The 22,315-nt window shown below is 39.5% G+C and overlaps 1 protein-coding gene across 3 annotated transcripts; it reads right to left on the reverse strand.

Annotated features, from left to right (window-relative positions):
* Positions 1-327: 327 nt before the first annotated feature.
* On the reverse strand, positions 328-22,154 carry rps6kal (ribosomal protein S6 kinase a, like). Of its 3 annotated transcripts, none has more exons than XM_077577207.1 (22): positions 21,856-22,154; positions 19,469-19,528; positions 19,272-19,388; positions 19,125-19,206; positions 18,958-19,038; positions 14,974-15,053; positions 14,300-14,406; positions 14,030-14,067; positions 13,706-13,848; positions 13,303-13,373; positions 11,412-11,500; positions 11,115-11,179; positions 9,704-9,806; positions 9,432-9,556; positions 8,163-8,282; positions 5,963-6,052; positions 5,703-5,861; positions 5,441-5,602; positions 5,272-5,348; positions 4,986-5,103; positions 2,276-2,416; positions 328-1,745 (listed from the first exon to the last, which is right to left on the reverse strand). In XM_077577207.1, exons 1-22 carry the CDS (start codon positions 21,880-21,882, stop codon positions 1,620-1,622), a joined length of 2,181 nt encoding a protein of 726 aa, XP_077433333.1. In that variant the 5' UTR covers positions 21,883-22,154; the 3' UTR covers positions 328-1,619. The 3 variants fall into 3 exon arrangements, with proteins under 3 accessions (XP_077433333.1, XP_077433332.1, XP_077433334.1); XM_077577206.1 differs by having other exon boundaries at positions 14,968-15,053; XM_077577208.1 differs by lacking the exon at positions 21,856-22,154 and adding an exon at positions 21,472-21,596 and having other exon boundaries at positions 14,968-15,053.
* Positions 22,155-22,315: the final 161 nt, after the last annotated feature.

Below are 22,315 nucleotides of genomic sequence, written 5' to 3' on the forward strand. Positions count from 1 at the left end.
TATAATTGTTATTTTATCCTTACTGGCCCCGCATAGTAAGAAGTCATGTACTGAACAGTGTCACCACCTAGTGGTTTCTTTAACTCTGTGCGCCATTTGAGGAAACGACAGCAAATGGCAGCAGCATTGTATTCTTCCATTTTCTATACCACTCAGTGTCTCAGTCTATCTGAGCCATCGTAGTGCATGCAATCGTTGCATTAGTTCTCCAGTAGATGGCGTTGAATCCTACAGTCCCTTTAAATTGAACAATTAAAGGCGTAATAATAACCTCCTAAGTAATTACAATTTGTATTTTTTTTTAAAAAGAGGCAAGTTCAGTATGAATGCATGTCAATAATGATCTTTAATGTCAATATATACAGAACTCGAAAGAAAAATAGAATCTTAAAAATCAAATGAAATAAATACAATATCATACAATTTCCACAATGTCTTTAAAAGAGATATCTATGGAATTTTTGTTTTTTGATTCAGCTTCTCTGGTTTGACGGGGTGCATTTAATTCCCCCCAGAGAATTCCCTACAGCTCCCACACATGCTCTTCATCTTCAGAATCTTCACTGTATATATTAAGATACAATGTATACAATCATTTGCAAATGTACTAGGTACACACAGATCAAACAAATGTCAATAAATATTATATATGGGGACTATTTTGATTAGTTTTTGCTCTATTTTAAAATATAGAGAGGTTTATTTAGTTAAATCTGGTGGTGATGTTTTGTCCGTAGTTCCATCATTGAGCTTTAAAAAAAAATCAGCTGCAGTAAAAGCCTCGTTAGCAGAGGCCACTGCATTAGTTTAATCCAGGCGTACCAAATAAATTAGCAAGTAACATGTATATGTGCAATTTAGAACTTCTGTTGTCACCACACCGTTTCACATTCATTTCAAGACATTTCGTCCATCTGCAGCCATTTTAACCTCTTTAGATACATCATTAGTATCACAAACATGAATTAAAGGTTAAGGAAATACAGCATCTGTCCACACATGCATTACACTGCCAAAAGTGCTAGAAGATGGTTTTGATCCTTAAGGTTTAGCAGTATGTCAAAAAGAAGCATTCGTTTGCGGCTATCCCTCAGTCAACATCATCTTGCCAGCACTCTCACACATAAACCTTTTACTGCATATTGTGGAGAAAAGGAGAAAGCAAACACAATGAAGGAAGGAGAAAGAACTGAGGCAGAGAGGATAACAGAACATAGATGAAGAGCAGTGGGAGGCAGGGGGTGGGCACAGTTTACCGAAGCAGCATTGTATCAGCCAATCACAGTGAAGGAGAACATCAGCTGGTGCGTTTCTTCCCGGGGAAGAAAGAATGAAAGGCGAGGAGGGCAAGTGCATATGAAAGCTGTGGAAATAAATACAAGTCTGTCTCCCCAGCAGTAACAGATACGAGTTTCTAGTCTTGCTTTTGAGCCGATGCCTTCGCATAGGAGCCTCATCAAGTGGCCATGTGCATGGAGCCGTGTGCGTTTGTGTGTTGCTTTCGTCAAATAAATATGTTGAAAATGGAGATGGCAGCTTTGACAGGCCAGGAGTTCAGTCTTTATGAGTGAGGTCAAAATGGTAGCACGGGCTCCCTGTATGTTTGTGAGTGCGTAGTTCTACATGTCCGTTGAGGTGAGTTTCTTCATGCTGCGTCGCTGGGCTAAACTGGATGCGGCCACAGGTTCTAGCACGGGCTGGCTTGTCTTCTGACTCAGCGCTGAATAAGTGGCAGCCATGGCTCCCTATAAGGAAAAGAGATGAGATATTAGCGTTAACGTTAATATACTACACTACTCAAAAAAGTTAGCGATATTATATATATTAGCGACCTTTAGATGAACTTATTAAACTTCTGTCTGTATAAAGTTGAAAATAAAGGATTTTACCACCACAAATGCATTTTTATGTCTACTAATAATTCATTTGGGAGAGCGGAGTTTGTCCTGTATTGAATGAGGTTGAGTTACATATGGTCATTATTGCAAACAACATCTCTAATTGTGCTTAGTTTTCACACTACAATACTGTACCTACTCAATTTACCTTGGAAATGAATTTTTAACCTTAGCTACCTCAGACATATTTCTAGGATTTGCTCTTGATCTTCTCGAACCCTCGCAAGCATTTGCTCAAGGTTCCATCCAGAGCTACAGTACACTACTTGTGTACTAAGTGTTCTTTCTGCTTAGGAATCATACTATTGTCTTTCCATTGCTTGACTGCTAAAAGCGAACACAACAATGTTTAGTTGGCTTGATGTATTCCCCCTCACCTTGACGAGGTGTGGTGCATCATGGCGTGTAAGCTGGAAGTGCGGCAGTGCATCTCTGCAGGAAATCCAGGAATGCTTTAGAACCTGCTCTGCCCTGTATCGCTGGTGAGGATCCACGTGGAGCATGTGAGACAGGAGGTCCTGTAAAAACGTAGATAAGGAAAGGGTAATATCCTCCGACAAAATCAGCTTTTAGATCAGCGGTTCTTAACCTGAGTTAAGTCAGTCTCAGGCTGAAGGGTTAGGTGAAGGTCAAGGTCAAGACACATGATTGCATGCCCATGCTCATGATTTGTGCTAACACTCCAAAGTCCTTAGGAACTCCGGGCGGATCTCATCCGGGATGGATGAGATCCGCCCGGAGTTCCTAAGGGCTCTGGATGTTGTGGGGCTGTCGTGGTTGACACGCCTCTACAACATCGCATAGACATCTGGGACAGTGCCTCTGGATTGGCAGGCCGGGGTGGTGGTCCCCCTCGGAGGGTGTGTTCCAACTATAGAGGGATCACACTCCTCAGCCTCTCTGGTAAGGTCTATTCAGGGGTGCTGGAGAGGAGGGTCAGTCAGGAAGTCCAATCACAGATTCAGGAGGCGCAGTGTGGTTTTTGTCGCAGCCGTGGACCAGTGGACCAGCTCTACACCCTCAGCAGGATCCTCCAGGGTACATGGGAGTTCGCCCAACCAGTCCACGTGTGCTTTGTGGACTTGGAGAAGGCGTTTGACCGTGTCCCTCGGGGAGTCCGGTGGGGGGTGCTTTGGGAGTACGGGGTACCGAGCCCCCTGATACGGGCTGTTCAGTCCCTGTACGACCGATGTCAGAGTTTGGTCCGCATTGCCGGCAGTAAGTCAAATTCGTTTCCAGTGAGGGTTGGACTCCGCCAAGGTTGCCCTTTGTCACTGATTCTGTTCATAACTTTTATGGACAATATTTCTATGCGCAGCCTCAACATTGATAGGGTCCGGTTTGGTGGCCTCAACATTGCATCTCTGCTTTTTGCAGATGACGTGATGCTGTTGGCTTCTACAAGCCGTGATCTTCAGCTCTCACTGGAGCGGTTCGCAGCCGAGTGTGAAGCGGTTGGGATGAGGATCAGCACCTCCAAATCCGAGACCATGGTCCTCAGTCGGAAAAGGGTGGAGTGCCCTCTCCGGGTCGGGGATGAGATCCTGCCCTAAGTGGAGGAGTTTAAGTATCTTGGGGTCTTGTTCACGAGTGAGGGTAGGTTGGAGCAGAAGATCGACAGGTGGATCGGTGCCGCGTCTGCAGTGATCCGAACTCTGTATCGGTCCGTTGTGGTAAAGAAGGAGCTGAGCCGAGGAGGGAATCAGTGTCGAGCTGCTACTCCTCTGCGTTGAGAGGAACCAGTTTATGTGGTTCTGGTTCTGGTTCGGATGCCTCCTGGGCGCCTTCCTGGAGAGGTGTTCCAGGCATGTCCCACCGGTGGGAAGCCCCGGGATGACCCAGGACACGCTGGAGAGACTACAGTATGTCTCTTGGATGGCCTGGGAACGCCTTGTGATCCCACTAGAGGAGCTGGTTGAAGTAGCTGGGGAAAGGGAAACTTCCTCCCTGGGCCTCCCTGCTAAAGCTGCTGCCCCGGCGAACCGACCCCGGATAAGCGGTAGATGATGGATGGATGAATTGACATGTATAACGGAATGTATGGTGTTCAACAGAGTTCAATTCTGGGGCCTCTGCTATTTTTAATATATCCGTTACCACTGGTTCCAGCTTAAGAAAACAGAGGTGGTTGTTTTAAAGTCCTGTATAACTATAGAGTTGAGTGATGGGAGTCAGCATACTAACTGCATGATTTACAATGTCAAGATGAGCAATTGTAGTCCAGCACAACTATAGCCATCTATAGCAAAACTAAAGAAAAAACTTCCTTAACTCATTAAGTCCCAGCCATTTTCACTGAAGCAACTCCCTTCGCTGTTTTACTGGATTTTGACTGATTTTGCAAGGCCCACAGAATATTGTGTTCTATTGCTATAAAAACAAAACAAAAGAAAGATTAGTCTCTCTTCTTTTATCAGGAAAAAAGTACATTTGTATCTTTTTCTATTTTGAAGATTAGCATTACAATATGGTTAGGTTTCGTCATTATTCACATTCCTGGCGAAAACACTGACAAATAGAGCTTGTTGCAACATGGCCCTGGCTTATCTCTTATACTCTGCTGCCACCTGCTGGACGTTTTTTTGAAATAACTATCATTGCTTAAAGCCACCTCTTCATGTCAAAAGCTGCATCAAAGCCTTCTGTATGCTCTTGCATAAAAAACATACAACATGTAAATACGTTTTTGGGAGTGAAGGACAAAGTAATGAAAATGTGTTTACACTTTTTTGGGTTTGAATGAGTAAAACTGCATGGAGATAGTGAATACAAGTACACAACACTCTCTGAATTCAGGGTGAAGAGAGCCACATTCGATGGAAAGATTACTCTCTCTGTTCAAGAAAAAAATAATCGTATTTTTCAATATAGAAGGGTCCAGTGAATGCACATAGGAAACTGACTAGGTTCACTACCTCCAACAAGGGTAAGAACCACTGTTTTAGATATATTAACAAACAATACAATAAATTGCATTCCTTTAGCACTAAAACTAGTCAACATTTGACTCCATATTTTAACTTGACCCTTAAATTACAGTACGTGACATATTTTCAAATGTAGATGTTACTTTTGAGTCCATTTTACCTTTGAGGTGTCTGACACAGTATCCCAGTTACCGCCTGTCAAAGAAAACTTTCCAGAGCCTATTCGAAGAAGAATCTCCTCTGGTGTGTCATTTGGCCCATTTGCAAATGGTGTGTACCTGCCAAAAGGATTAATAAGGCGTTAAGAACGTCCCAAAACAATTATGCATTTAGAAGCACAACTATCATGTTAATAAAACCCAGAATGTTTTATGTTCGAGGGTCTTCAAAAGAAATCTGTTTTGAAAAATGTAGAGAAAACACAACATGTCCTGTTTTGGTCTTACCCAGCCAACATTGTATATAATAGAACTCCAAGACTCCATATATCACAGGCTGCATCGTAACCTTGCCGCATTAGTACCTGAACACAAACACATTTAAAGACCGTCAAAGATAGAAGTACTGCAGATGTAAATTCCGAACAGCTCAAGTGATTTCTCCTTTCTGGCTCACCTCTGGTGCAACAAAGTTAGCGGTATAACAAGGTGTGAGGAGCAGACCGTTGCCCCCTCGAAGCTGCTTTGCAAAACCAAAGTCGCAGATCCTGATTGAGTCCGGATTCCCAGAGTCGTCCATATACAGAATGTTGCTGGGCTTCAGGTCTCGATGAACTACCTGACAAAGATCATTTGAAAAGATGGGATGATTGATTGTCGAGTGTGTGTGTGTGTGTGTGTGTGTGTGTGTGTGTGTGTGTGTGCGTATTTTTTCTCACCCCTTGACAGTGGAGGTAGTCAACAGTCTTAGTGATGGTGTAAAGCACAGCACTGGCCTCTCGCTCAGAGAAAAACTTTTGCCTGAGGATCTTGTCTAGCAGTTCTCCCCCCTTCATCAGCTCCGTCACCAGGTAAACATACCTGCCCTCGTCATACACCTGATATATTCACACGCAACAATTGTCTGTCAGCATGTTTGTATTTCACACTTGAGTATGTGATGAGTATGAAATACCAATAAAGCAAATACTGTACTGACATCTTTGAGTGTAATGATGTTAGGATGTTGGCCATATCTCATCAGGATTTCAATTTCCTCTGAGGGGTCCCTCTTACTTTTGTCTATAATCTGTGACATAAAAAACAACATTCAAGTAGTTTGCATCCTATCACTGTTTTGCCCCATTATTTACAGTTGATCTGACGTGAACAGTCGCGCTGCCCTCTGCTGGATAGACCTCACTCAGCAGAATTTAGGGATTTACAAGAATGTTAATGTAACTGACGAGTGACGACTACTACTAACTGAAGAGTAGATTGCAGAAGGAAAGCAAATTAAATACACCATATAGACACAATTGTTAAGCAATATAACATTGCATCACTGGTTACTATGCAACGTTAATCTAATACTAGAAGACAATGTCAAGAAAGCACCATAAATTATTGGCAAGCCTATCCTTAGGACAGATAAGACAAAGCTGGATCTTTTGACAAGTTGATTTCTTTTTTACAGAAGCAAAAGTGAAGTACAGTGTTCCCTCGCTATAACACGGTTCACTTTTCCCAGCCTCGCTGTTTGGCGGATTTTTGTATGTGCAATTTTGCATGCATTTTTTATTACAGTAATGTACCTATTTTATAAAATTTATGAAGGTTTGAACATTGAGAATGTTTAAACGAGAGAGAAATGTGAGAAAATATAAATGCCTCGATGAGAAAAGTGTATAAACTGTGTGGTGAGGGGTTTTAGAGCCTTAAAATATTTATAATATATGTAAAACATAAAGCTACTTCACGGATTTCATTTATTGCAGTATTTTTTCAGAACCTAACCCCAGCGGAAAACGGAACACTGTAAAGTAACACTGATCATGGGTCCTCCAACAGGATAATGACCACAATACAGAGCTAACAACAAAACATTGGACTATTTTGCGCCATGGTCTTTTGAGCCATACATAGTCGTTATCCAATAGAGATCCTGACGTTGACGTCACATGTCCCAAAATGGCCGTTTGGCAGCACAGAAAACAAGTCGGCCACTTTGAGTAAACAGCAAACACCACACTTTAACAATGATTGACAGTTGTTGTGGACCAGCTGCCACAACGAGAAGAAGCAAAAAAAAAAAAAAAGGATCGAGCATCCTCCAGGCTACCAAAAGAGGAATCAGTGCATAGCCAATGGATCACAGCAGCCATAAAAAGGGTGAACAAGAAGACGGAGGATTTGGGATCTTCCTCATTGCTTGTGTAGAGATCACTTTATATCAGGCGGGTCACTTGCTGCATCAGTCGTGTAGATGTAGCTCGATTGCAGTTATTAAATGAAGGCGAAAGACGTGATCGAGCAACATTGCGACCACGCAGTGGCCTGATGTGCACATTTGTGTTATTCATAACCGCTTGTAAATGTCTACAAGCATTCACAGCAAATCTGAGACATTCACGGCAAAATAACGTTCATGGGAGATTTGCCGGTTACGGCAAAATATCCATTGCCTAAACAATCACAAATTAACGCTACAACATAGTCTCTGTAGCAACGTTATGCTACTTATTCTTATGGTAAAACGTTATGTCACTTTTCCACATATAAAATAGTTAATAATTTTTCTTTTCTTCTGCTCCCATAGCCAGTCGTTATCATTCACAACATTTAGGGACAGCAAAAATATTAGATCCAAAGTCAATTTTGACGAATGCATGTCACAGACATGTCTTTTACACGTTTGAGAATTATTTTAGTATGTTAAAAAGTTGAATAATATGAGACCTTTAATATTAAGTAGTAAGTTTTTATTTACTGTTACTCTTGCCAGGTTAAAGATATTTTAGTGACGACTGAAAAATTCTTGTCTTTTTTTTAAGTGTACTAATGATTTTTAGCCATGTGTGTATTTTATTTTTTACGGTTGATCTTAGAAAATGGGTAAGCATATAGCAGAAAAGAACACATCAGATGGAGTCTGGAATAAGATAAATACTGTTTTAGTTGCCAATCTATCACTTGCTACCACAGCCATACCCTTTAGCACTGTTATGAAACATGACAGGTGCCAGATCAAACTATGGTATTAATGAAAACATCGCGTACAGATAGATGTGCATGGCTACGTGGGAGTGAAATCTCCCTACTACTTAGAAGTGCAAAACACGCAACAGAAAAAGATACACATGCATCTAAACATCTTAACCCCTTATCATAAAGTTGTTTAAATGTCAGTGACTGGTCACCTTCACAGCATAGTCCATGGCAGAGACTCGGTGTACACAGCGTTTACAAATGGAATAGGAGCCGACTCCTATGTCCTCCTGCAGTTCGTATAGATCCGAAAACTTGGACCCCGCATGCATCTGAAAGGAAGAAGAAAAAAAAACTCATTACATCTCAATGCAAAATTTTAATGTCCTGTATACAAATACTTGCGTGTGCGAAGTATCATGACAACCCATGAAGTGTAAAAATTAAGCAACCAAATTAATCTAAAAAATGTGCCTACTTCTGAAATTGTGTTTATTGCCCATCTGTCCATGTGCCACAAACACATTGATTTAAATGTTTTTATTCCTCACTGTGGGCTCTGCTTTAACTAGTGGAAGAAAGCAGCCGAACACCGTGACCACACAAAGCTGAGCGAGGCAGAAGCGACGGCAAGATGCAGCCCATTGATTGTCATTGTAACAAAATTCAGTTTTGTCATTGGCCTAGCAGTATTATTTATCCATCCCTCCATTATGCGTACCGCTTATCGTCACTGGGGTTGTGGGTGTGCTGGAGCCCAGCTGACTTTGGAAGAGAGGCATAAGAGTCATCACAGTAACACCCTGAACAATTTGGTGGTGCCTCCCGGGTGTAACAAATGTAATGCACGAGAAAATAATGTGTCCATGCAGTATAATTCTCAACACCATATATCACTGTTTGAGCTAATCTGATTCTGCTTATACATATAATTACTTCCGTTAGAGCCATAAATGATATTAACTATGCTAGTGAAAATGTTTGGCGTGACTTGAACTGCAACTGATGTCCCTGACATCACTTAACAGCTTTTGGATGATTGAGTTTTGCACTCCACTTCATTTAACAATTTAGTTTCTGCTTCCGAAACTTTCAGTTGAACAATATTTTTTTGATGGCATTCTCAAATTATTTGTTTCACTTTGTGCTCATACCACATGTCACCTACAATGCTTGCTTGTGCAGCAGGTTAAGAGACTAACACTGATTAGCGGCTCACATTGATATAAGCTTTCATCTAAACAATGGAAGGGGGTTTATCTAAGGGGATGACAATCCAACTGATAATCCACATACAAACTGATAGCACACATATGTTTGAAATTAATTGCTGTCCTATAAATAGCAAAGAATAAGATGAATGAATGATGTGCCATCCAAGCATATATGCCTTTATGGTGCTCTCAAACCATAGGACCCTTTTACACAGACGTAAAAGCGACGTTGAGCATGTACAGAAGAGAGAGACTGAATAAGTTTACCTGAACTATGGGGATTATACTAAGGAGTGGGGAACTCTTGTTTTCATCCATCGGCGTTGGAGCAACAAAACTGAAGCCTTTGAAGAGCTGGTGGGCGTTCGCACTGGGAGGGATACCTGGGGAGTCTAAATAAACAAAACACGCTGCATAATACAAGACTACGAATATACAAACACCCAATTAATTATGTAGTGGCAGGTGTGAACACAGCAGGATGGTTTTCAAGCTAACAAGCTTGCACTGAGTGTGAGTGTACGTGTATATTTATTTACCTTTAGGTGTCTTTGCAGTGAACTCTGGGTCGAAACAGAACGTGTCATCTGGTTTACCTGCCGCCGGCTTGAATGGGGGCTGTAGCTCTCTCCTGTACAGTTTCTGATGGCCACATTTTATATTTTAGATATTAGCAATCAAGTCTGGAATGTGCGAACATATGTGCGTCAATAAAGTTCCAGTACTACAGGTTTTCCCCTTCAAATTACTCCCCCCGTAGTCATACACAATGGTTCCTTTTTTTGTGTATCCCCAGTTTTTTTTTGTCATACGAGGACCCCCACTCATAGGTGTTGATAATTATCTAAAAGTAGAATGTAACAAAAACGATTCTAAAATGAAATTGATTTTATTTCATCTCCTTAATTTGAACATGTTGCAGTGAAAATAAATCTATTTAAAAAAAAAGAAATCAATTAACCTGCATTTTAAACAGGCATTAAATGTTAAGTATGAGGAACAAAACACTTAACAAGAACTAGAGTACATTCAGACCTACTATAGTAGTTTGCAGCAGTCGTGATTTTGCTGTGACTGTGCCACAGGTTATTGTCTCCCCGAGAAACAAGTTGTAGCGCACATATATCACTTCATTGATGGGCTTATGAAATGACTGGAAATTTACTGAGCATCTTAATGTGTCCACGTATCGACTGCAATATGCTCGCGTACCCTACCCTGGTTGGGAAACCCTGGTCATTATAATGCACTATCCTAAGTTCCTAACTCTGTCTAGCAAGACTTCAAGCAATTCTGGAAGGATTTTTAAGGTCGATGCGGTCTTGATCGTCATTCACATTTTCAAAAATGGGTCCCATGGATAACACCTTGGAGCTTGGGAAAGGAAAAAAAGGGGGGGGGGTGTCACGCAGAGCCAGGTCAGGTAGGTTGGGAGGTTGCTCCAGTATAGCGATGTTCTCTACATCCAGGAACTGTCGGATGCTGTTGTCATGGTGAAAGGCAGCCTTCTCCTCTCACAACTCTCTCCTCTCCTTGCCCACCAAACAAAGCAAATGCCACAAAATCTCTTTGTAGATGTCCTGGTTTATCATCTGGCCCACATCAAAAGGGAAATCTCATAGCTTGGGCTTAAAATATGTATTTTGTGACACCAGTCCTGGAACCATTCTGACATCTCATATATGAAAAAAAGGCCAATACCCCTCACTGAACTCAATCCCATTCCTCTACAATGGTGTCCAGCCAATAGCGGCCTGCTGGCTGATGAACACTCATGCAGAGCTATTAGTTCACACACAGCCAGAACTGGCCATCTGCCCAGATGCACACAGTGTGCTGGCACAGCCAAAATTAATGGCCAAGCTGAACGTTTGTGAAGTGTGAATTTGCATGCGTGTTCGTGTGGGTACGTGGGGAATGAGAAATGATTGTGTGTGCATGTGTACCCACATTCCAGTCAATGGTGGAGAAGAAAGCGTGGCGTTTGATCTCCTCCACACCATCGGGTCCGGCCCCTTAAGACACAGATCACATAACTTCAGTAAACCTGGCATGATGAATTTGTACCTCTTTAAAAAGTACCGTCACTTTCATACATGGTTCTTTTGTGGTATTCTGCACCTGATTGAAATAAATGCCACCAATTATTAAGTTCATGCTTGAAAAAAAAAATAATTCTCTGAGGACATATAATACTAATACACGGTTTCCTAGGTTGATTCACCATGAAACTGCAACACTACTCACCTAGTCTGTTTGTTGGGTTACGTTTAAACAGCATCCTCAGCAAACTCTGAGCTTCCAAACTAAGGAACTGAGGCATTCCTAATTTTGCTCTAATGGGAAAAAAGAAACAAACATAAATATGCACCATAGCAACACTGTTCAATGAAAACTGCCACCTTTGTGGTCTCGTAAATTTGCCTCACTGGATAAATAAATAACAGCTACTTATAATCAAAAGAAAAAAACAAAACAAAAACAACAACTGTATTAATGTTATATTTGATAAAATGCACAAGAAATAATGCTGAGCAATTAATAGAATTCAAATAGACATCACAGTGTAGTAGAATGCGACTTTCAAATCTCAAAGACTGCAATTTATATATTTATATTTTATTTATTGATTGATTGCTTGTATCACACCTAGCTAAGTTCAATGCTTAAAAAACATTGCAATGCTTTATTATTATTATTTTTTTATATCTGTTCTAAATGTACAAAAAGTTTTCATACTCTTGTTAACATAAGAGTGGAAAAATGTTCAATGGAAATATGCTGCATCTTTTAGTCATTGATACAGTAATTTCATAATAGATCATAAAATGTAGTTAAATTAATAAGATGTACAGCACTGTACTTTAATTAAAAAAATGAGTGTGATATTGATTTGTGTTGGTAATTTTCCTGCCACCAGAATCCATAATTGCATTTGTAAAACGTTGGTGACAGCTCAGTGCATTTTTCTAATCTTTAACATCAAGTAACCTGTAAAATTCTGCAGATTTTTAAAATACAACTTGACCCCAGTCTCCACAAATATATGCATTATTGTTAAATTTATTACTAATTTTTGACAGGGACAGGTCTGCTGCGTTGCGACTGGAATTTCCCCAGTACAGGCTTTCCAAGTAAGGGGCAGTCATTAATCACGTGTCAAAAAAAACTTTGTGCCATTAGAGGAACTTTAAATTAACTCAAAATTAATGCAATAATTTTGTCACCCCCACTTTTATTATATGGAGCAATAATTAAATGTATATGCATTTTATATTGGTACAGTTGTTTTTAGGTGTTGTCACTCTTTTGTTGTTGTTGTATTTTCCTCTTTTCATAAGACATTTTTTTGTATTAACTCATTCACTCCCAGCCATTTTCACTGAAGCAACCCCCTTCGCTCCCGGCTGTTTTACTGGATTTTGACTGATTTTGCACGGCACACAGAATAGTGTTCTATTACCATAAAAACATGGGGAAGTATATTTCTATCTGTTTCCGTTTTACAACAATTAGCATTGGAATATAGCTAAGTTTCATCATTATTCACAAATATGCAACATACCCTGGTTGATCTCTAATACTTTGTTACCACCTGCTGGCCGTTTTTGTAATTACTACCATTGCTTCACCCATTCTCTGCAGCTCAGAGGCTGCATCAAAGCCTTCTGTATGCTCTAGCATAAAAAACAAAACAATAAAAAAACATGTAAATTTGACAAGTCAATTGTTTTGTTTGTTTTTAAGAGTGGTCCCTGAGTCTGGAACAAAATGAATGGAATTGAATTTGAATTGAAATACGTCTTTGGGACACTGAAAACATTTAAAATAGAACATATTTATACATTTTTGAGAGCAAATGAGTTAAAAACTACAGGTCACATGTTTACATATCATTGCCTCATGGAACATGAAACATGAAACATAAAAAGTGAAAAAGCCAAATATGTGCTGTTTGAATTATTGTTGTAGCCGTTCCGGTCACTACATTCAGGATCAATTTCTGTTCATTTGTTCATAAATTAATACCTGGTAGAAAACTTTGAGAACACTTGCGTTGGGAACACCAATTAGAACTCACTTGTCATCTATCATTTTTAGAGTTCTATTAGAGCAATTACATTACGGTGTAACTCACTTGAGAATCATGTTCATGGTCTCATTGCGGTCTTTCCCTTGGAATGGTAACGTCCCCGTTAGCATCTCAAACTGAATGAGAAAGCAAAATTAATACAATGGATATATAATATCCCAGTGAGTGAAACTAATATAACCAGTAAGTCTGCAAAGAGGTAGAAAGGTGATTTCATAATTTGTTCATTTTTTCATGACGGAGGGCATTTTGATACATGTTATATGAGATGATCTTCTGTTGTGTTCTTTATCACCGATCGTGGATATGTTAATGCTACGGCAATAACTTACATGTTCTTGGACCCTGAGAAGGAACTCAATTTCAAAGTCTAAAATGTATGGGAAACCTTGGTCTATTAAAAGATTATCTTGAGCTAATGTTCAAGTATTGAGAGAACCCCACATACCATTAGTACTCCCAGCGACCACCAGTCTGCACTCTGTGTGTGTCCTCTCCTGTTGACCACCTCAGGGGCCATATACTCCACCGTACCACAGAATGAATAAGCCTTCTTATCAGCATCCACTGACTCTTTGCTCAGGCCAAAGTCTGTACACAATGACATCCGATTATGTCTCATCTGGACAAACAAAAACATGACAGTCCCCAGATAAAAGTGGACAAGTTGTGATTGTTTCCTTAACCAAATACAAATGATTACTTTTTGTGACATCCTACTAAATTCACAGGGGAACATGCTAATATACGGTTACACAGTGTCAAAACATACCTGTTAACTTTACATGTCCAGCTTCATCAAGTAAGATACTGGGGGGGAAAGGAGCACATTTTCTGTGATGTACAGCTTCAACATATTATTGTAACACAATGAAAATTGTTAATTCAAAATGATCAATTTTAGTGAAGTTGAAGGTTTTGTGCAAATTTTGAGATTAGAGGTGACGAAGGAACAAAATACACAGACGTTTCGTGGACCAAGGTTTATGGTTAGTGTTTGTAGTTTTGGTGTGCAAGTTCAAAGATGAAGGTGAGGTCTTACTTCTCTGGCTTGAGATCTCTGTAAACTATGCCCAAGTTGTGCAGGTGGTCAAGGGCCAGAGCCAGCTCTGCAAGGTAGAATTTCACATCTTCCTCTGTAAACATAACCTGTTAAGAACTAGACAGATTTACTCTCTGAACTCAGATGAGGACAATTCAGTGGCACGAAAGAATGTTATTGTCACAAACCAAACATTTCAAGAAAGTAACTTGATTCTGTATGCTGTGGATTTGACACTGCTGGCAGCTATTGCTTTGTTTCTGAGAGATGCTTTTAACAAAAGTTCTATCATGGCAGCAACCGCACGATACTTAAGTTCCCATAGTGAAAACCCTTGAAAGGAGTTGATCAGGGCCACAACCTGACAAGCAATTAATACTTGAAAAGCTGAAAGCACATTTCTTTCCATGAGGAATTCCAGTCATAATATGATTACATGTGAACACAAACAGAGAAGACATGACTTAGCAGTAACGATGCTTGCAAGAAATCATTCAAACACTGATGAATAGTAAATGTAAACCAATCTCACATGTAACTTTCATCTTAACAATTCCTTTAGGTTTAAAGAATATTCATATTTTCGTTTGTTGTTTTTCAAACTGAGAAATACAAACACCTGATAGTAGGGCTTAAAGTACAAAGAGATGTAGAGCAACAGAACGTACGTTTACCTCTTTGGATAAGCGAGTGAATACATCTCCCCCCCTGAGAAAGTCCAGTATTAAATACAGTTTCCCTTCCGTCTGAAAGGCTGCAGAAACAAGGAAAAACACATGCTTAATTATACCAACCTAAGCAGGACTATAAGAATATAGGCTACGATATATTGTACTACAACATTTAAGAGTCCGAAGAGACACGGAATTTGGAAACAGCCAACACTTCTATTCAATGTTTTAAGTGGCTTACAAAACTTTGGGAGTTAGGGTAGAGGTTAGGGTTAGAGTAACTTTGGCACATTTAGTCATGATACAACTACAAACAAATATATTTTATTTGATAGACCATCACAAAGTGGCACATAATTATGAAGTGGTAATCTACATGTAGCAACGTGCCAAGATTTCCCAAAAATGGAAGTTTGTCAAAATGTGAAGTCTGCTTGGAAAGGCCACTTAACACACAAAGAATATTGAAAGTCGGATGATGTATTCTAGAGAAAAGTAGTTTTTTTTTGCATGCATGCATGCGTGCATACAAGACAAATACAATGCAAAACCTAGCCAAAAATACATTAAAATTGGAGTAAAACAATACAGCTTCATTATATCTCAACATATCTCCTCATAACATAACCTGTTTGTTTACTCTGTTACTCAGAGAGACCCTCAGTAAAAAAAGTAATGCACTTTAGTCATCATTTGTTTTTTCCAATATATTTTTGTTATATACACTTTTAAAGGTGTATGAAGTGCACATTGCATGTTTTTTTAGTTTTAGTTTTTTTTGTTTTTGTTTTTTTAAAGATAGTGGCCGCTTGTGACTTTGCTACTATATGTAGTCCGTGGGCCTTCTGGCCGAGATTGCACAAGGTTTTTTGCAAGCACATGCCACAGACTTCAGCATCTATGTATTTCCAAGTAGTGTCACCAGTAAGGTACTGGTATGTTTCTTTTTCAAACTTGAGCTACTTTATGTAACAAGTTGCCCAAAATATCTTTACAATAGCCTTTTCATTTGACCATTTATGACGGAAACATCATCTAATTAGTAGATTACAACCTTAGCTGTTCACAGTAGGTACCCCTGCAAGCCACTGGCTAATAGGTTCCAGACTGGATTTGGGTTCGAATTTCAGGACATATTTGTATGTACTGCAAAGTGTTAATTATGTTAATATTTAACAGTAGTTTTTTATATAATACCTTATGTGCCCCTTATTACATGTTTTTTTTTAATAATAGTGAAATTTGATTTATTTATTTTTAATTGTTAAGTACAATGTGTGTTCAGTATTTAGGATTATGCAAAAATATTCAAGGATTAAAAAATAACAATCAGAAAATTTACTGGTCACACATGCACAAAAATAGTTTAATAATATAAGATTTTATTTGTACAGTCTTAAATTTTAGGAGCAAAATGCCAAACTTAGAGAGCTCCAGACTGGAGGTATGCAACTGATTCTTTAGCGGACCGGTACCCACTAATGTGTAACATGTATGCGTGTGAAAAGTATGTTCTTCAGAAGATTCTTGGGCACATTTTTGCAAATTTTATATTTTGTAGCATAATCTTTTCTAAAACAACCAGATTTGGTACAAGTTCAGTTCATGCACTGTGCATTCCTCTATCACATGCACAGATGATATCTAGAATCCAGATTATTTTTTTAAGGGAAAGGGGCTCTTTTCATTAAAAAAATTTTAACGGGACTTTGTTGGTCTTTTTTGATGTGGTGGAGTGTGCATTTAAAAAAAAATGGGGGAATGGGTTGCATTAGGAGAATGAGTAATATTTAAGTCAAAACTCTTATTTTTGTACTCTTAAAACAAAAAAATATTATTCAACAAAATATTTCAAACTTGAATAAAGTTCTACATAGAAATAATTTTGGTGATATGTCCTTTTTATCTTATTGCATAGATAATGGAACAAAATGTTTCTATTTATGCTTGAATCGGATAGCCTTCAAAAATTCCTCACCTTCCACATCTTATCTAACCATTAAATTTACCGGACATTTCCTGGAAATTATTATTATTTTTTAAATCCATCCCTTTCCTTTGCATCCAGTTGATACTTTGTAGAACCACATTTTTCTGTAATTACAGCTGCAAGTCTGTGGTGTATGTCTTAGCTTTTGTAATCTCAAGACTGAAACGTTAGCCCATTCTTTGCAAAATAGTCCATACTCTGATTGGATGAAGAGAATCAGTGAACAGCAATTTTTAAAGATTGCCACAGAATGCCAGTAGGATTTTGGTTTTGCGACAGGTTCTCCCACCTGAGCTGTACATCTCTTCAGCTGCCTCTCTGATTACCACTCTTTTCATCCAAACTGTCAGGTCCCGGTGGATGGTAATTTATGGTACGTGTGCCAGTGTACTGTGCGCGTCCCATTTTTGGATGATGGGTTGAACAGTGCTCACTGAAATGTTCAACACTTTTTCTTTTTAAATAACGCAACTTTGCTTTAAACTTCTCCATCTTTTATTCCTGACCTGTCGGGATGTATTGTGCTTATAAAGGTGCAATTTGTTTACTAATGTTCACTAACAAACCTGTGCAGTCTTCACAATAGTTGTATTCATACAGTCGTGAAATTACACAGAAGTGCACTCCATTTAATAATTAAATGACGTTTCAAGGCAACTCGTTACACTAGATGGATTTTTCAAATTTGTATTTTTACCAAAAATGGATCATGAATCATTTTCTGTCCATTTCTTAATGTGCCACTTTGTGCCGGCATATAAAATATCAATAAACTATATTTATGTTTGTAGTTGTAACAAAGGGTGGGCGACATAGATTCAAAAGTATATCACAAATGTTTGTATTTGCAGTGACAATATTTCTGGCGATAAGGAAAAAATTTGACTTCCAATATATTTGTGATGGCATTTTCGGAACAATCGTATTTAGATTGCGCACAATATTTAGCCCACCATTATTCTCCAATTATAATGTAAAGAAAGTGCAATTATATAAGTGACAGAGGTTGAAATGGACACAAAAACTGTCCAGGTAGTGTTTTCCACAAGGTCTAAATATAACATACTGTACCTGCTTACAAAAAAAAATAAAAAATACTTTAAAAATCATTGGCCTGGCCTCGTTGTCTTGTTACACACACACACACTCCTGCTTGCACTTTTGCAGATGCCAAACAACTTGCAATATTTTCTCCTTTGTGATTCTCAGGAAAGTAGCTTGTTTTAAAGCAGAGGTTTTGTAGAGTCCGATCGCTGCCTATGTAATGAACCGTCAGTCTGATGTAGGTTCTGAGGTTTGTGTCAACCATATGTTGGTGGTAGTGGCAAAAAAACTCCACTGGTGATATGATAGCAGCCACTTTGCAACGGCATGCATCTTGGACACGACTGTTTCAGTATTACCCTACCACTGTCTGCTTTTTTGTCACTAAGGAGTGCATCTAATCAGTGCTCCAGCAATGCTCGGTTGAAATATTTGCTCATTTTTACTCTAAACAGGAGCTGCTTTCATTCATAATGTGTCTTCATATTCAGCCGTGTGTTTAAACTCTACGTTGTGTTTCCTCTTAATTTTAGCGGTAACAGTGTTCCTGTATAATTTGCAAATAAATGGGGACATTTTGCAATAAATCTGGCCTCTTGTAGCCAAACCACCACCACACGACAGAGGGAGCTTGAAATTTAGGCACTAAATCCTCCTTTTAGGACAAAGTCAAAGTTGCAGATCTGCTCACGCTCTTCAATTTTGTTGTTATGCTGTAGGGAACAACATGGCCATGTGTATGTCCAAATGGACGTGATGACGTGCGAGATTACAAAATACGTCATCACATCCTTACAGTGTCATTTTTGTGATATTTATTTATTTATTTTAAAATCACAAAAAATACAACCGTCATAGTGTAGAATATAGAAGATATGGTATGTCAAACCACTATTGTGAACACCTCTGTGATGTGTGAACTGAAGATACTTTGTTGTTCTCCATTTTCTTACCGTAGTGCAATTTCACTATGAAGGGATGATTGACCTCCACTAAGATGTCTCTCTCCATCTTGGTGCGAACTCTGTCCCTGACTGAACAAAGAACACAAGAGTGCAGTAACGGTTTAAATGACAGAACACACTCATTGTGCAGTGGGCTTTATGAAAAGTTACCTTACCTTTCAATGATGCCTTTTTTAGAACTTTCATTGCATATAACTGACTAGCATCTGGACCCACGATTTTTCTTACCAAAAACACCTGGTGGGGAAACAACAATTTAGGATGACAAACAGAGAGATCAATTTGATTTGGTATGTTCTCACCTTGCCAAAACTGCCCTGACCAAGGACCTTGAGGAGTTCAAATTGTGATGGATCTGCTTTCTCACAGCCCTCTTTCACGTGGTGAGTGATGGGAATCTCCTTGTATGTTTCTTCATCCTGCACACACGGGAACAAATGAGCAAGTCCCAGTGCACATATGCCAGTCTACATGCATTGAGACCCCTAACCTTACTTACACAGTGCGTGTAACACTCTCCCTCCTCCATGGGCTCATCCATGATCTGATGTCCATTGACCTGCAGCCACAAAAACAAATTACATCATAGGAGTCGGAAAAGGCAAAACTCAAGGAAAGCTAGTGTATGCGAGCTTTCAAATGAACAGGACTGCAGCTCTTGCACGCCCACATGAATGATGAACAAATCAACAGATTAAAAAACGATGACTCACATGCAATAACAGAACATTTTCACCAACATGTAGTCCTTTTTGGTTGACAAACAGTATGGAATTCATACTCTAACAGTGCACATCCTATACAGCAGAACCCCTGTTGTATCCCTTGTTATTAGCAGTCGCCAAACAGAACATACATACATAGCACGTCTGACTGGCTCTTGTGATGCCTTTGGCATTTATGTAGCCGCTTTATGATGATGTCACTCTCATACTTGGTAGTAACAACACGCTTATTCTCTGACAAATAAAAATGTATGCAATTTTAATAACTGAAAAAACAGTCAAATGCACAAAAAAATACAAATATATGCATTAGCATAGTCCAGTGCTGCAGAGATTTGCAGTTTTCACTTGTGAAGTGAATCTTACTGCATGATGTATTCAGTCTAGTGTGTTTGTGTGTGTTGAATTCCATCAAGGCTCTGAAGAGAGTGGATGAGTCATAGCACTACGCAAGCCCACTCAGTGGGTGGAGCCACTGACATACACTCACATCCACAGAACAGAGGCCAACAAATCACTTTCCAATATGATTGAACTACAGAAAGCTGCAAGAGGCATTAGCCTTTAAAAAAAAAAAAGATATCTATGAAAAATGAAAGATAGCAAGATACAACTCAGAGATATCAAAATGCAAGCCTTTGAGCATCTGTGAGGTCTGAAATGTGACATGCTGGCTACAGCTAAAGCCAGGACATCATTCACACATGCATCTATCCTCCCACCTCTGCTATGGCTCATCACAGCTTGTAACAAGAGTGCAGCCTACACTTGTAGCATGGCAGGCCTCTTTATGCCATTCTCAAACATGCAATTGATCATATGGAATAGACCTAACTCTCTTTGAACATGTTTTTGTTTAAGGTCTTCCATTGTCCGAAACTGACGCAAAGTGGATTAAAAGGCTACTCCAGTTGAAGTGGCTAATCCAGATATTTACTTTGAGTACTTTAGTCAGCTGTCAATGTGCCTCATCCAGAATACATTAGATCATAGTGTCATTTGTAGAAGATAGGTACAACTAACACTCAGTTAGTCCAAAAATTCTACAGACGTTGTAAGAAAAGACTGCAACAGACACAAAATACTTAGATCTGTGAATCTAAATTGGTGAGTCAGGACTCAAAAATAGGTTGCGGACAGCTTGTAAAAATAAATAAATGCATATACAGTATTGAGACGTACTAAGTTCACACATATAACACACAATACTGGGTAATCTTAGGAAAATGTTGCCCACTTGTGCTCTAGTCATTAGCTACTCTGTAAACAAATACAGTGCAGCTCAGTCTTTGGCTAGCAGACGTCATAGCAACATGCTTTTGGCGGAATGTCAAGCTCTTTTGAAACTGAGTTTATAAAGCTTGTGTATTTTCAGAGGCTATTATAAAACGTTGTTCTTAATTTCAAGTGGGTCCCAGGGTGACATGTTGAAAACAGTTTCTGGTGTTATTACTTGCTAGCCGCACGCGTCTGCACCTCTTTTTATCCGATTGAATTGCTCTACAGTTTCCAAAGCACCTTGAAACTGGTTGAAAGAACACCACGGAGGATTTTAATGACACCTACTTAGCTCATTATGTTAACAAAGAACAGCATGCGTAAAAGATAGTGTGAAATATTACGTGCATTTACACCGGTAAGTTTATATGCAACAGCAGCATCACTCTTTTCACTTACAGGCGACCCTGTACCCGGCAGGTCATTAACTCGGAAAACTTGGAAATACATGAGAACACAACCATGTCTCTTTAATCGATAATGGAAAAGAAAAAGTTACCTGATAGCGAGCTGTCACTTGGCACACTAACTACATGCGCTAATGCTACATGCGCTAAGCTAGCAAAGCAGCAAACTCCTCGAGAAGTATAAATGACAACAAACGGCACAAGGAAACTGCGCGTCATTGTGCAACGAGTCTCACATTATACCGGAATGTTAGGTTCCAACGGGCGGGGGGTACAGTTTTGAAAACGATAAACCCAGGCGCTGCAACAAAAATAAATATGTAACCAGCTGTTAGCATTAGCTAGCGTGTTAGCATGCATCGCGGTGCGCTGCAGATCGTGACGCGAAATGGACGTAACCTTTAACCAGGGCAAGATACCGCAACTCGGCAACAAAGCCGAAACAATCCAGAGCAAGTAAAAATACAAAAACCCACCTCACTACTAACGTTGCTTATCTCCATGTTGTGCCAGGATTCCTCTCTAAATCTAAGGCATCGTAGTCCACCTAGACCCCCGCTCCAAAGTACATGTTCCCCCCCACTGTAAAATCCCGGCTGCTCAGCTCGGTCGTTCGGGGGGGAAGATGCGTGGCTGACCGTGGACCACTATCAGGGTGGGATTTGGGTGTCAGTGCGTGGGTATTTGATGTCAATGACTGGACCATGCGCTCTGCAAAGACACCGTTACCCTGCCATAGCTGCGAATATGGCGGCTACTGAGGTAACTGGTCAGTGAATGAGTTTATTGACGTATTTGTGACGCAATTCAGTTAAGGATTTCCCCTAGCACTGCAAAGCACCCGGACGACGTGAATAGCGACAGGCTACGAAAACAAGGTATTTAATGATCGACGCAAAATAAACGAACGTATCACATTAGCTTTCTGTTTACATC

The sequence above is a fragment of the Vanacampus margaritifer genome, chromosome 10 (assembly GCF_051991255.1).
Source record: "Vanacampus margaritifer isolate UIUO_Vmar chromosome 10, RoL_Vmar_1.0, whole genome shotgun sequence".
Taxonomy (NCBI): Eukaryota; Metazoa; Chordata; class Actinopteri; order Syngnathiformes; family Syngnathidae; genus Vanacampus; species Vanacampus margaritifer.

What these genes read in the sequence shown, in the direction of transcription:
- rps6kal (XM_077577206.1), bottom strand. Translation starts at nt 21,882, where the DNA reads ATGGAGATAAGCAACGTTAGTAGTGAG. An exon ending in AAAAAAGGCATCATTGAAAG is followed by an intron (nt 19,039 to 19,124) that starts GTAAGGTAACTT and finishes TTCTTTGTTCAG; the next exon opens with TCAGGGACAGAGTTCGCACC. An exon ending in TGGACATGTAAAGTTAACAG is followed by an intron (nt 13,849 to 14,029) that starts GTATGTTTTGAC and finishes CATTGTGTACAG; the next exon opens with ACTTTGGCCTGAGCAAAGAG.